The 15,387-nt window shown below is 52.0% G+C and overlaps 1 protein-coding gene across 1 annotated transcript; it reads right to left on the bottom strand.

The window, feature by feature from the left end:
• Positions 1 to 2,065: 2,065 nt before the first annotated feature.
• HHEX (hematopoietically expressed homeobox) lies at positions 2,066 to 5,520 on the bottom strand. The gene is made up of 4 exons (XM_042818252.1): positions 5,139 to 5,520; positions 3,735 to 3,913; positions 3,601 to 3,651; positions 2,066 to 2,468 (listed from the first exon to the last, which is right to left on the bottom strand). The coding sequence occupies exons 1-4, from the start codon at positions 5,518 to 5,520 to the stop codon at positions 2,247 to 2,249; spliced, it is 834 nt and encodes a 277-aa protein (XP_042674186.1). The 3' UTR covers positions 2,066 to 2,246.
• Positions 5,521 to 15,387: the final 9,867 nt, after the last annotated feature.

The raw sequence follows: 15,387 nt of genomic DNA, 5'->3' as shown, positions 1-15,387 counted from the left end.
CCAATGACTAAAAATATAAGTACCTGACCCGGAGGATTAATCACACACTGTCAAGCTGAAATCGGTGCAATTCTTCCAATCATTAACGTTTTGCTTACAAAAATGTGCTTTTCTGTTTGTTTTTCTGCTAAATGATAACCATTTTCAAGTTGAATCTGCTGATAAAAGAGTCGAAAACAAGACGGGAGTTGTGCTGGAAAGGTCATACGTGCTAGTTCGGCATGAAATAGCCAACAGGCAAACAAATAGGAAAAAGCGGTGTGGCACGGAAGGGGCTCGAAGCTTTTGCCGCACGCTGTAAAGTGCCTCGGCAGATTTTCTCCCGCCGAGGACGCGATCGCCGGGATGCGGGCAGCTCCTCGCGGGGCCGGGATGCTGGGAGCGGGCTCCAGCATCAGCCGCAGCTCTGACCGCTGCCCACCCTCAGTGCGAGCTCCGCGGGGACCTGTGGCGTTGGCACAGCCCCGCCACCTGCCCGACACCCCGCAAATCCACAGTCCTGCTGGGTTCCGGGTGCGATGCGAACCTTTCGGGGCGGGGGATCCCATACCGCCTCGGCTGGAAATGGGGCTCCCGCAGCCCGTCGCGGCTCGGTCCCACGCGTGTTCCCGTCCCCGCGGGATGGCACGGCCGGTGCCGCGCGATCCCGGAGAAGGAAGGAGAACGGCCGGGCTGCCCTGCTGGCACCGCTTCGTGCTCGGTGTGACTCCAGTGGAGACCCGGCCCGAGGGGAATGGGGCTGTGGGAATGCTTTTCACTGCCCACGGCGATGCTCCCACACGTTTCACGGCGGAGAACACCTGCCGGAGCCCAACAGCGGCAGAGGCGCCTCTCGCTCTGCGCGTTGTTTGCTCGGCTGTTACCAGCCCGGCTGCTTTAAGGAGGCGCGGACCCGCTCTGACGCGACGCACCGGCTCCTCGAGCCGAGGGGAGACCCCGCGAGTTCTCCCCCTCCCCCCCTTCCCCCGCCGCGTTTCGGAGAAAGGCCGATGGATCACCGCTGTTGACTCAGGCGGGTCAGCGGCTGCCCTGCTCCGGTCGATGCCCCGTGGACCCGCTCCTCCTCCCACCCTCTCTCCCCGCGTTCCTCCGGACTCGCACGAAGCCGACACGCGGTGGAGAAACCAGGCGATACATTGGGACACGAGGCCGCTGGTAACGGCTGCCGGAGGGCAAAGCCCGGCTGCGGGCACCTGGGAGCTGTGCCAGGAACTGGGCAGCGGTGGTGCCGAGTTTCGTTTTATTTCAAACAAATCCATCGAAAATTAAATACCAGTTTACCAGCTTTTGCTTCTTCTTCTTTTTTTTTTTTTTTTTTTTAACATTGAACCAATATGTACAAAATATGAACATGAGGTATAAAACCACAAAGACTTTTAAGGCAAACTGCTATGTACAGAAGCAGAGGGGGACACACCAGGCATGGCTGCCCACTGCCACGCTGCACCCTGCAGTGCCCTATCAGCCCCCTCATTTCCTTCTGAAATGGGAAATCTGGGGAAGATTTGTCAAGGAAAAAAACAAACTGGGTTGGTTTGATGCATTGCTTTTGAGTTGTGGGTTTTTTGTTTTTTGTTTTGTTTTGTTTTGTTTCCTGCAAATGGAACCACGCAGATTGTGGAGCAAAGTCCTCCAAAATACGATGAGAGACATTTCATTCCATCAAGAGCAAAACTGAACACGGCCACAGCCTTTGTCCAGTCCGGGGGGAATCCTGCCGGGAGGGGGGGGGGGCGGCAGCAGGTCCTGTGTGGGGTAAGGCACTGTCGGGATGCTCCAATCCCTCTATATGGCACAGAATACATTTCTCTGCCTGCAAAGGGCACTTAAAGTAATCCATTTAAAGCACATTCGTTTGCACACACAAAGGCACAGTCCTGCCCTCTGCGCTCTCCCACCACATGAGTTGGGGGGGTTGGGAGGGAGGTGTTTTCCAGCAGCCAGAGGTGGGCACAGCGCTGTGTCCCAGTCAGAGCACCAATCAATGTACATAGATCTTACACGGTAAATACAAAGCACCGATCAGTCCCTATAATCAAATCAGAGATCTGCCAAAAAACGGATCTTTTGCAGAACATACATCTTTTCTTTCTCAGATCATTACAGAACGAATCCGTTTGTGCTTCTTTGTCTTTCAGCGGAATGGTGAAAGTCCTCTCCCATCATAAAATCCTCAGTCCCACAGTCCCACAGTCCCGCAGTCCCGGGACAGCACAAGCCGAGCTCGGCTCCGTGCCTGCGGGACATCAGCGTGTGGCACTGTAGAAGCCTTTGTCGCCCTCGATGTCCACCTCCTGGTCGGAGTCGTCAGAGACATCGGACTCGGGGTCCTCCTGTGAGGCGGCCGAGGGGCTGTCCTGCGGCTCGGCCTCACCCCCTCCCGCGGGGCTGGGGCTGCCCTCTGGTCGTGGGTCACCGTGATCGCTGGTTCCTTCCGCCTCCTCCTTTTTGGTGGCCTGGGGGTTCTCCTGCGGAGACAGAAAGTCACTGGGTACGGAGCTACAGGGAAGCACCACGGGGTTCTGTGTGGGAAGGGCTGAGTCCCACAGGCTGTGCCCACTGCAGCACTCGGGGCCAACTCTGCTCTTTAGTGAAGTGAATATTTGGTGCGATGCTCCAAACAATGCCCTGACCTGTCCTCAATTACATGGCAATCCTCGTGGCACAAGGAGGGAGACCGAATTCATCAGTGGCTCAAAAGCAAATGAGAAGAAAAATATAATTAAGTATAATTAAGCTCTAACTTCAATGTGAAAACACGCACTATTAAAACATAAATCGAACTGAAGCCCATTGCTGAATACAAGAGCCCGTGTGCCCACAGTGGGGGAAGCAGATGGAGATGCATGGCACTGCCGTAGGGTGTGTGGGGATGTGTGTGGGGTCACGGCACGGAGGGAGCAGCTGCGGGGCCGGGAGCTACAGGCACTGCCGAGGGGCTCTGCTATGGACCAACATCGAGTGCAGGAAGGAGGAGATCTGAGCCGAGGTGCTGTAAACCCGAGGCAAAGTTGCAGATCAAATTTCCTGCGTGCCCAAAGTGGGCCACGACTGGGATTTTTTCCCAAACGTTTGAGCTTAGGGCCCCGACCCGACTGAGCTGGGCCATAAAAACAGCACTCTGCCTTCAGCGCGGTCCGTAGGGGCGAAGGAGCCACGCAGCGCCCCGCATCGGGACCGCCCGTAAAGAGCCGCGGCTCTCCCCGCGCTGCCCCCGACAGGGGGTTGGGGTGGGGAGGTCACTGAAAGCGCCGTGGCCGTCCCCCTCCGACCCCACCGCCGCAGCGGTTCACCGTCGCTCGCTTATCTCCCCAGCGCTAATTGGCTAAACAACATATGGGTTTACAAAACAATTAGCGCCGAGTTGCAACGGGCGCGGTGTGAAGGCCGCCCGGCATTGACCCGGAGCCGCATTAAGAGCTTTTAGCATTAGTGCTGCCCGAGCGAGCCCCGTCGGGCCGCGGCGCGGTGTTTGCCGTTTTAATCAAGGTGAAGAGGTTAAACAGCGCCGGATGAGTGCTGCACACATCCCGCACCGGGCGCCGCGCCGAGATAACGCCATTAAACCCGTATTGCTATAGAAACGGAACCATCCCGTACCTGCTTCAGGCGCCTCCATTTGGCTCTGCGGTTCTGGAACCACGTTTTGACCTACGGCGGGAGAGAAAGGCACAGGGTGGTGTGGGTCGGGACGCAGGGACCCCCCGGCCACGGAGAGTGGGGCTGGGCCTCACCTGGCGCTCGCTGAGCTGCAGCAGCTTGGCTAGGCGCTTCCTCTCAGGCGGGGAGAGATATTTCTGCGTCTCGAACTTCTTCTCCAGCTCGATGGTCTGCTCGTTGGAGAAGCGCACCTGCCCACCCTTCCTCTTATGCAGCGGCCGCTGGATGAAGGGGCTCCACAGCAGCGGCTTTCCTTCGGGGAGAAAAGGAGCAGCGCCGTCACCGCCAATCCCGGCCCCTCGACCCCCGGCCCCGCTCCCGGCCCCAACTTTCTCTCCTCTGTTTTCGCAGCCCCGCGGAGCAGTGAGCGCTCAGAGCCCCTACACGGGCTCTGGCAGCGTTTCCGTCAATGTGTTTCCTGTTGGTCTATCGCGCAAAGAAAATACAGAGTAGAAGAAAAAAAAAAAAAAAAAGTCCTTCGCTTCCTTCTGCTCTTTCACTGCCGCGTGTCTCCTCCATCTCCCACCGGGACGGCCCTGGCCCGCACGCCCCAACCCCGCGCTCCAGCCCGGTGCCTGAGGGACGCCCCCGGTGGTCGGTCCCGGCCCGGCGTCGTTGGCCGTGGCCGAGGCATCGCCGCTGTCCCCCCCGTCCGCCGCCCGCAGCCTTTGAAATTCGCTGCATTGTTTTTCAAGATTTTTGCTTGCGTCAGGCTTTAGTAATTCTGGTGCAAAACAGCCTCAAAAAATAGGAAGCAACTGGTTATTTTAGCTGTCATAAAGGCACATCCCACACAGAGGAAATGAACAATATCAGAAAAACGGATCCCGGCTATCAGAAGCCGAGTGTTTCCTGAATTTGTCTGTATTGAGGATGTCGATAAAGTAATCAGCGCTGTGCACGACTCCCGGGGAAGAGCCTGCTCCGGGCGGCCAGGAAAACACTTAACAGCTACTGAAACCAGATTTACTCCTATCGAGAGCTCAAGGTTTCCTGTATGAACGGAAAGGGTCAGGCTCCTTCGCTGCTGCGGTGCGGTGACTCAGGGCGCGTTTTGCAATCACTGAGGGCAGCGCGGGCCCCGCACCGGGATGGAATGCCCCCCCCCGGATCCCATCCTCGAGCCGCGGGGCCGGGAGCGGGGCCGGTGCGGGCGGCACTGGGACCCATCGGCAGGAAAAGGCCGCGATCTGCTGCGCGATCTCTCGGCACAATTAAAACTCCCCACCAAAACCACACGCGACATTACTAAGGACACTCTGAGAGGCGCTCGGTTGAAGGAAAACAAATCTGAGTCACCGCGGCCGCGCACTGCGGTCTCGCTCCCAACGCGGAGCTGCCCTGAATTTACTGTAAAGCGGGCGGGCGCCGAGGGGGCCGGGGCTGAGCTCCGCCGCTTCCCCGACGGCGGCATGGGACGGGATGAGACGGGACGGGACGGGATAGGGACCGGGCGGGGAGGGGGGGCCGCGGCTTACCCAGGGGGTCCTGGCGGATCAGTGCGTGCGTATAGTCGCCGACGGAGCGGGGAAAGGAGTAGAGGGGCCCGGCGTAAGCGCCGGTGCCGTAGGTGGCGGCGAGGTGATGGGAGAAGGCCGGGTGGATGGGGGTCGGCTCGTAGACGGGGGTCCGGTACGGGGTCACCAGGCTGGTGAAGGAGGAGTTGGGCGACGGCAGCGTCGGCGGCGGCGGGGCGGGCAGGGAGTGGGGGGCCGGCGCGGCGGCGGGGCCGCGGCCCAGGATGTCCTCGATGTAGAAGGGCGTGGGGTGCGCGGGCTGCAGCAGCGGCGTGGGCGCGTACAGCGGGACGCCGACGCCCAGGGCCGCCGCCGGAGCCGCGCCCGGCGCCTGGTACTGCATGGCGCGGCCCCCCCGGCCCGCCGCGGCCCGGCCGCCCCTCGGAGAGCGGCCCCGAGCGCGGCCGCCGGCTGCTGCCACCGCCGCCGCGGGTTTCTCCGGGCTCGGGTTCCCCTCCGATAGGTTTCTATCGGCGCGGGGCGGAGCCCGCGTGGTCTCTGTCCCCTTCCTGCCGCGGCTCCGTCTAGCCAATGAGCCCGGACAGGGAAGGGGGAAACCACCCCCGCCGGCGAAAGCTCCCCCCCGCCTCCCCTGAGCGGACTCCCCGCGGCGCCAATCAACGCGAGCCGGGCCCCGACGGCACCGAGCGGGCACCCGGGGTGGGCGGGCGGCGGGGCGCGTTCCTCCGGCACCGGGCCCGGACTTCGGGCATCCCGTGGGGCGATCCCCCCTACCCGGCCCCGCAGCGTGGCCCGGCTCTGGGTGACAGAGGGGGTGCAGGGCGGGGTGAGCGGGCCCGCGGACTCGGTACCCCTCGGGCACTCACTGCCTCTGAGCGAGAGGTAGCGGCGGCGGAGCCCCCGACAGGGCGGACGAGGCGCTGGAAGCGGCTCCCCGCGCACCGGAGGGAGGGAAGCAGTGCGAGGCGGCCGCTCGCCCTCCTCCGGCAGCGCCAAACCCCACAGAGCCGCCCCAGGGAGCGCCCCGACGAGAGAGCGGGTCGGCAGCAGGTGTCCTCCTCTCTCCGCCTGGTGACAGCGATCGCAAAGAGCTGCTAAGGAACAGCAGGTGCTGCTTTTACACACACATATATATGTATATATACTTTCCCCACCCCACCCTCCCCCAAACCCACGAAGTTCTTAATAAGTACGAGACTGGGAGCGAGACGAAAGGGTGTTGTGGAAATGGAAATATATATATATATTTTAATAATATCAGGCGGTTGGATTTTTTTCTTTATGTTGTTAACAAATGCCAAAACTCACCTTTAAAGCGCGGTCTTGTGTCTTGTAAATATCAGGTACACGTCAAGCGGGCTGACAGTTCTGATTATTTTTTCTCTCCGCTCCCGGTCTCCGAGGCATTGCTCCGTCCAAGGGGGTTGGTTAGCTCATGGCTGGGCTGGAAGTGTTGGATTTGCAGCTCGGAGCACTTAATGGGGGCGCGGGAGGCTCTGACCCGCTGCCCTCCGCGGGGCGTTACGGTCTGTGCTTCCCAACGCTGAGAACAAATTTAAGCCGAAAAAAAAAAAAAGGCAAAAATCCGTGTTTTGCTGTATTATTTGAAAACAAATAAATAGAGGAAGAGATTATTCTTTTCTGACTTTTATACCAGCAACAGGCCTTGTTAAAGGGAAGGTTTAATGGCGCGGTTATTACATTCCACTCCCACTGCATAATCCCCAACAAGGAAAATGAAGCACTTAATTTCGCGGCCCCGCAGCACCGCCCCGCTCCGATCCAATTGTTACCCCTTCGCCTTCCTCCTCCCGGCCCGGAGACTATTAAATCGCATTCATGAAAATGTCACATTTATTGAACTACATAATTTTTTAATATCACTAGTGCAGGTTTTATAGTTGATTTTATTGTTTTTACGGCCATTCGGGGCTCTAAAACCCGGATTTTTTCAATGTTGTCCTTATAATTTTTTTCACACAGTCAGAACCAATAAAATGGAGCAGTTGTGACTTTTTAATGCAAGGGGGCTCGGAGTTTCAATATTTTCACTCTGCTGGATACTCAAACCAATAAAAATACATGAGATTTTAATTATTTTCTGGATTAAATCAAACCTTTTCCCTTTCTTTTTGGAACTGTGTTCTGTTGGACTTTCCGTCGGGAGGGACACAGCGCAGCTCCGGGCGGAGAGCTGCGGTCCCAACGCTGCGACGAACGCGGAGCGCCCGTGGTGGCACCAAGAGGTCCGCAGCCGCCCGGGACGGGGCGTCCGCACCGGGGTTATTTCTCCTCGGCTGCCCCTCTGCAGAGCACGGCAGTTCCTCGGAGAGAGGGAGAAAAAGAAATGAAAATTCACTCCTTCGTGATTAAAAAACTTCTCCCATTCTTTTTCCTAGCTCTCTCGCTGAGTTGAGAACTGTTGGGGGGGGGGGGGGGGGGGAGAAGGAAGGAGGAGGAGGGGAGGACACAGGGCATCCCCGCACCTCGGCCCAAAGGGAGCGCCTGGAGAACTCATTAGTTCTGTAATAACGACGGGGCTCTGTCCTGCCGATCGCTCTCTGCGAAATCTCCTTCGAGGGGCTCCTAGCTGAGGGAACGAGCAAAAAACGAACTTAATAAAACAAATCCGGGCCCCCCTTCCTCTTCACCGTCTCTGCCGGCCTTGACCCAACTACCTGGACCCTCCTGTCGGGGTCGGGAGCAGCACCGCGCTGCTCGGAGCCGCAGGGATCCTCCCGCCGGGCTGCCCCTTTGTGCTACGGCTGCGGAGCTGAGGGGCGCGGGGCGGCCCTGCCCTGCCGTGCCCGGGAGTCCCGCCGTGCTGCGGGCAGCAATGGGCGGAGGGTTACCGCCAGCATGGCAAAGACCAACAAACCAATAAAATCCGACAAAAGATCTGTGGAGAGTACAAACCAAACACCTAACATCGGAGCATTGGGAATGCAGAGCTCCTAAAGGTGGCTGCAGCCTCCAGGCGGTGCTCTCCACAGCTCCCCACACTCGATTACCTGCAGACACCCCCCAGAAGATTTCTGATTCATGGGGTTGTCTTTGCAGACAACAAAGAAACTTTGCGATTTATAGGAGCAGTGGGTCCAGGAGCACAGAATGCCCAGCTCACCCCATTCGTTTGGTTCTCACTGGCGTGGTCTTCTGGAGTGGAACTTGCCCAGCTTCTGCTCTAAGAAATGGGAGTTTGCCCATAATAGCACCCTCAGTGATACAGCAGGACCAGAGATTAATCACCCCAGCCAAGATAACCATGTTGGGCTGTGCAAAATTCGCAGGCGGTGCAGCAGAGCCCATCTCCCAGTGCTACCTGGCACTTTCCAGGAGGATCCCGCCCTCAGCCATTCCAACTCTTCCCATTATTGAAGGCATTGCAAGCTGCTTCCAAGAGAGGTGAGGCCGCAGCCTTGAACCCCATCCAAGGAGGAAATATGAGGGAGATCGCTTCTCTGATTTTCCTAGCACTATGGCAGCCAGACAGCTTCAGACAGCGGCACCACGTACTGTGGGGTGATGTCAGCCTTCATTCCATCTTCCAGATCGCTCATCTGGTAGACATTCACCTCTCACATCTCCTCCTCACCATTTACCAATGAGATGCAACCATTACAAACATCAGGCAGGTTAAAATATTCATTAGTTGTAGCAAAACAATATTCGTTCAATACTAGGAGTATTAATTAGTTGTAGAAAAATAAGACAAATCTTGGTCAAAAAGCAGTGGACAACACGTGAGTTGTTGTTGCAGGCAGAGCTGGCAGGGGCTTATCATTTTTCATCCTACACCTCTATGTTCATCTGATCATGAATTATGCCAAATCTAAATCTTCTGGTGGAAAAAATTCTCTTCTGGGGAAATTTGCCTCATGCTAAGGATTTGTAAGGTCTCAGCAGTTTCTAAGCATTAGGTCAGAGGAAAACAAACCCCCTTGCCAGCATTTAGATATCCTTGCCTTGTGCTGCGAGCCCATGGTGCCCCACCACTGGGAAACCCCAGGGGAATGAAGCATGCAACAGGGACTGCTCTTGATTCCTGCTTTGCTCCTCTAACTGGGGCTATGGGCTCTGGGTAGCAAAAAGAAGATCCCAAGCCTTTATAGAGAAAACCATCTTTAATGGCTGCATCCTGACTTGGTGGGCTATTCCTGCTTGGCACTGGAGGTCTATGGGTATGAGCCATGCTGCAACCAGCAAGTGTCCCTTTCCTATACATTGTCACCAGTGCTGTGAAAATAAATACATTTAAAAGGCTCAGAAAAGCTTTAATGGTGCTTTGAGTCTTGTCAAAGATTTCCAACCAACATATGGCAGATCCTTGGGGAGCACGTGGGTAAGGTGCCTCCATTTCCTCCTGCCCCCGATAGCACCACATTAATACCTCTGCTGGGACACCTTCATGCTACAGAGTGGGATATGCAGCATTTATGGCTCTGAGGTGGGAGGAAGGAACACATGGCCCCGCTCCATAAACATACCTTCATAATGCTTTCTTTCTAGGCTGTCCCAATGACTGCAGCGATATTGGCTTCTCTAAACCAGAGTCACAATCCAATTCTGCCCAATGGAACAGAAATCACCAGTTTTCTTCTGAGTTGCAAAGAGACATCCTGAGAAACTCCATGGGCTGTAATGTTTTTTGGAACCCTTCTTTGGCCAAAAGAATTTTTTATCTGACCAGTATGAGAATGCGGCGAGCAACTCTATGGAAAACAGAGCAATATATCGCTCCTTACGGGCTCATATTTCTGTGTATCTGCCACCACAAAACATTTTTTGGGCTATTCTGGCTCCTGTTTGTGAGTGCGACTGACGGCTCCGTAGTTTGTTCTATTTATTTGGGGTGATGGCAGCCACAGCATGTTAAAACTTCTCTATATTCTCATGTGTTGGCTACACGCACCAAGATTACACCCAAAAACACACACAATTCCCAGGGGCTAGATTCCCTCTCACTTGCACAATCCTTTACGTAAGTGCAAACTGACTGCAAAGTGCTGCTAACACAGACTGCTGGCTGCTGTACACCCACTCTGTGTTGATGTAAATGCCCATAACAAGGGAGCAGACAATGGAGAATCTGCCTAAACTACAGTGTTGACAACATATCTTTTTTTATGGAGTAATCAGACTACAAGCTATTGGGCACTTAAAATAGGAGTTGAGTTCCAGCGGGTCCAAAGTACACACAGCTAAATTTGATGGCGGTAGGAATTAGGTATGAATGGGGAGTGTTACTTGGTTATTTTTGTTAATGTTTTCCAGAGCTCACACATTCACTCTACATTTTTTAGCCAACTTTATCATTTTGGCATCATGAAATCAGTCGGCGGGAAGGTTTGTTTTATCTGGAGCTGATAGGTGTGTGCAGTTGTTAATAGAGAAAAGCAGCAGCACGCAGTAACAATCAAGGTAACAACTCACAGCTGGTTGACAGCAGAGTTAGGAGGATGGATCTAAAATCTGTCCTCATCCAAGAAACAGGACCTGTTTCTGTATCCAGAACTTTTCAAGACTCTGTTTCCATGGGCAGAAGCCGAAGCACTGGGGTAAAGCTGGTGTGGGAAGGCCTGGGAGCACCTTGGAGACTAACTCAGAGTTCATGGAATGGTTTTGGAGCCCACCGGAGCAGATGATCTGCAGAGTCCAATTGCGAAACTTTTCATAACAGCATGACAGAATATGCCTTGATGGTTGCACATGGAAATATCACGTAGAACTCAATACTGAATGGAAGAAATAAAGGAAGAATCATATTTCCTTAAGGCAGATGTTTCCCCTCTTTGCTCCAGCACAGGAGCTGGAGCCTTCCTTTGTGATGGAAACTGCACAGCCCAGAATCAGCCCTTGTAACAGCCACAGCTGCAGATGGCACCCAGCCCTGAGTGTCTCAATCCAGAGGACATACTGTGCCAACATCCCCCATCAGTTCTCTCCAATTAGCTCCGACAACAATATGGAGTTTTCTGACAGCGCCAAAGTCTCGGTGTCGTGTCACAGAGCACTGATGACACTTCCATCTGCCCAGGGGATGTTGGCACTCAACAACAAGGACTTCTGCTTTGCAACAAGGACTTGGGAGGATGCCACAGCTGTGGAAGAGAAGCTGACCTGGTCTGTGTCAGCATTTCAATCCGCTCCAGATGCAGCTCTGGGAGGCACTGACTCCTGGATTGCCCACATCTGCCATCTCCATCTGGTGGTGGTACCAGGGAGGGGACACCCACACAATCTGTGAGATGAAACAAAAAGAGAATGATGTAGGTGAGTGTCTGAGTGGGCCTTCAGTGTGTCTGATTCCATTCACACTCTGCAGCAGTAGTCACCTCTAAGTCTAGTCACTGCTTGGATCTCTTCAGAGTTTGGAAATAAGGGGAATGTTTTCACAGGAATGTAGATTTTGTCATTCTCTGCTGCTTTATATAATTATCCCCCCCCCCCCCTCCCCGGAGTTTGGTTGAAATATTCATCTTGAGTGCATTGTTTTTCTAGACCTTATTGGCCTATAAAGTGACAGAATTGTTCAGAAGAACCTGTAGCAATGGTCATGCAGCAGAGCACAGCTCTCCAGGTAGGCATGGAATCAGGCTGGTAGCACAGAGTGCTGTCCATAATACAATTTCTCCCAGATGGAAGTTGGAACAATGATATCTACTCCACAGCATGTACTGATTGTTAGACTTATGGTAAAAACAAAACAAAAAATAAATCTCAACTGGCATGAAAGTAAGCACACTGATGTGAAATCTATGTGTCACACCTTATATTAAGAATTACCGTTCTTTGCTAATATATTATGGATCGGGGTTTGATTCATTTTTCAGAACAGCTGCCATTTCTCAATCCTTCCATAGTTTGACTATCTCATAATCTTACCTCACCCCAGTGCTGGGGCCTAGAATTGGAGGTGCAGTGTCAGTGTTGCAGCACATAATCCATAGCCCAGATGTTTCCTTGAACCCAAATCATGAGCTCAGAGCCAAACCCACTGCAGGTGCTAATCCAGAAGTTGATCTCTGGCCTACAGCAAAAAATCTACTGCAAAGTTAGTACAATAAATGCAAATTAGTAGCTGAAGAATATCCTCCACCAAAAACATGGGGTTTTAGAAATCTGTTCAGACTCACTGGGTACATATAACATTTGGAAAGGAGATGCAGCAGGCATCTCACCAGGACAGAGGCTTTGGAGATGTGCCATTGTGGAAAAGACTCACTAATAATAGAATCATGAGAGTCCAAAGAGATCTCTTGTATAACATTACACATAGTAGATATTAAGTAGAAAAAATACATCTTCATTTTCAAGATCCATTTCTACATTGCCCTCTCTACAATGGTATTTTTAAAACGTGTGTAGTATAACTTCAAGAGGTTTATAAAATCACAAAAACTCTCTCAAAATCTCCACACAAGTTAAAATTTCAGGATTAATTAAAACAAACTAACCAACCTAAATTCAGAGGTCACTCACATTTAATCATTGAAGAACATCTAACAGCCTGGGGGGAGCTAGGAGAACCCTCCCTGCCTTTTGCCATTACATTGTTTCTAGATCTGTTCTCAAAGAAAGATGGTCTTCTGTGGTCTGAGATGTACTGGAAACCAGACCACGAGTCAAGGAAAGTTCAGTAGGACCAACATCACAACGTCTGCCTCTAAAACAGTGTACTTCAGCCAAAGCCTTTCTGCATCTCTTCATTTCTGTAGCTCTCAAGCTGCTCTTTTACTGTTTTTGTTTTTTTCAGATTATGTTTTGTGTGATACAAGGACTGAATCCACAGGGAGACATGACCTTGCTCTCTATGTATCCTCCGCAGCACCCATCTGACACCTGTAAAATATTAAGCTGTAAGAATGCATGTTGAAGTCAGGCAGCCAGGTTAGGTGTTTGCTATAGATAAACCAGCTGGTTTGATAGGGAGCACTGCAACCCTCCAAAACCTCTGTGTGTGCCAACAGTGAGCGAATTCCTAAAGAGTCGGGATGCTCCTGATTGCCATAAAATGGCTATCCCAGTTCCCCTCATTCCTGCAGGCTCACACTTCAAGCATTAGTTAACAGTTATTATGTCATCTTCTTCCTCGAGTGTTGATTAGCAAACTCTACACCGTCAGCTCTTTATGCCATTTTCACCAGCACTCCTTCCAAGCACACAGCTATGGTTGGCTCTTCTTCTCTGAACTCCCTCCAGTTTGCCTTCCTGGTAACAAGGTGCACAGCACTACGCTCACCTTTTCCAGATGTTATCTAGCTTCAGTTCCAAGAAGAGAGGTTTGCTCACTCCTTCGCTGCAGTGTGGCTTTGAAAGCCTCAAAACATACTGATTTTTAAACCATTGCATTACACAGTAAATTCAAATGTAAACTCAGAGTCCTTCGTTCCTAAGCAGCAGTCTTTTTTCTTTTAGAACTTTTCTTTTTTCTTTTTAGAACTTTTTTTCACTCTAACAGAAAAGGAAGATGTGGACCTTGCTTTTCTTACGTATGTCATTTTTAGCTTATTTATGAGAACGAGAGGACTGATAGGAAGTACTACCTAATCCCATACTGGTGCTCAGAGCAGCACAAAAACAGAACCGGTTTCCAGTTCTCTGCGCTGAGAACGATTTTCCATTGTCATTCCACATTATCTTCCCATTTGAGTCTGCCCATGCAATTCTGTTGTGCATCCTGTAATTCTGTTTTAGCAGGTTTAAAACAAACAAAAGGAAGTACTTTTTCACACAGTGCATAATTAAACTGTGGAACTCGTTGCCATGGGAAGCTCTGGATGCCAAAAGTACAAATGAATTCAGAAAGACAGAAGACAAATTAATGGAGGATAGGTACCTTGATGAGGATTGGACATAACAGCTCACTTAAAGAGTTTGGCTCAGGAAGCCCTTACGCTGCAATTTGATGGAAGCTGGAAGGGATATCTCTGGCTGTGGCTGTTTCTCACAGATCCCCTCTGCAGCCCCTCTGGTCATGGCCAGGAAGGAGATATTGGAATTAGTGATTTGCCTTAATATGGAGCTCTAATGTTCCTCTCCTAATGAGAGATGTGGATACCCATAAGTGTAAAGAATTAATCTTTAAGCTGAACACAGGCTCCAGCACCTCTGAATTCCTCTTCAGGCAATTTTATCAGATCTGATGCAGGTGAAGATAACGTCCAAAGTTTACAGCAAAGTGTGTTACTGAAATTGGATATTTTAAGGTTTGGTACTGCTGAGTTTGTTGGCCCAGCCAGTGGTTGTTTTTGCAGATAATACTCGTTGGATCAACTCTGTTGGGGACTGATGTCAAGAGAAAACCTGTTATCTGTGCTGAGAAAGTTGTATGTGCTCTTCAAGCTCTCTCCCCTCCCTGGAACGCTGCTGAACAAACGTTCTCACCGGCCAGTGTGGTGCCATCTCTTCTTGTTGACTTAGCTCTGTAATTGCTGGTTTATCAGCCTCCCCTCAGGCTTCTCAATATATCTTGACCGAAGAGCAAGATGAGCACAGCCATACACACACATACATTCAGAAATGGGGAGGCAGCAGGCAGGCAAGGGAGGAGAGTCACCCCACAGGCAGCGCAGGTCTCACAGTGTGGGACAGAGGGAACCTGGCCCTCAATCTGACATCGCTGCTTTCATACCTGGTGCCATGTGTTTTGCTGCAGAATGGGTGGCTTGATTTTATCTGTATTGCTTTGTCACTAGGGATTCTTTCTGTACAGTTCAGAATGACAGCATCTGGGGGCTGGACTCACTGATCTCGAGGTCCCTTCCAATGTGTGTGGTTCAGAGAACTTCATTTTGGTCAGTTTTATTTTCTGATTTTTCCTGCATTCACTTAGGCTTTGTGCTAACTGCCTTACTTTCTGTGGATGAATCCACTCAGAAAATGTAATGAATACGAATAAAGTTATTCACTCCTGTTGCGGATAAAGCCACATTTGTCTATCTATGCTACGATGCTACAATGTAGCTGAAAACCATAAGGAAAGCTGTGGGCTGAGGGCTTCTTCATCAGGAAGTTATTGGGAGAGCAAAAGGTCCAACTCAGAGGCATGATTTTCTCTTTGCTGCCATACACCTCAAAGCACAGGACAGTTCCTTAGGTTTGAAGCATTATTCCAGATCCTTTGGTTACTAGAGTGAGATGGCCTGGCTGCGTAGTCTGACCAAATTATCTCTGTCACGTAGTACTATAACTGTAGCACTCTATGTGTTATGAACTCCAATCTGCTGAATGTTGATATAGCTCCTTG

This window comes from Centrocercus urophasianus, unplaced genomic scaffold (genome assembly GCF_019232065.1).
Source record: "Centrocercus urophasianus isolate 14NV4802_14NV808 unplaced genomic scaffold, USGS_Curo_1.0 seq_17, whole genome shotgun sequence".
Taxonomy (NCBI): Eukaryota; Metazoa; Chordata; class Aves; order Galliformes; family Phasianidae; genus Centrocercus; species Centrocercus urophasianus.
Note: the sequence above shows the minus strand (reverse complement) of the source record. Positions and strands in the feature narration are given on the sequence as shown.

Coding starts and splice junctions, on each gene's coding strand:
- HHEX (XM_042818252.1), bottom strand. CDS start 5,520: ATGCAGTACCAGGCGCCGGGCGCGGCTCCGGCGGCGGCCCTGGGCGTC. Junction 3,652..3,734: donor TGCAGCTCAGCGAGCGCCAG/GTGAGGCCCAGC, acceptor CTCCCGCCGTAG/GTCAAAACGTGGTTCCAGAA. Junction 2,469..3,600: donor AATGGAGGCGCCTGAAGCAG/GTACGGGATGGT, acceptor CTGTCTCCGCAG/GAGAACCCCCAGGCCACCAA.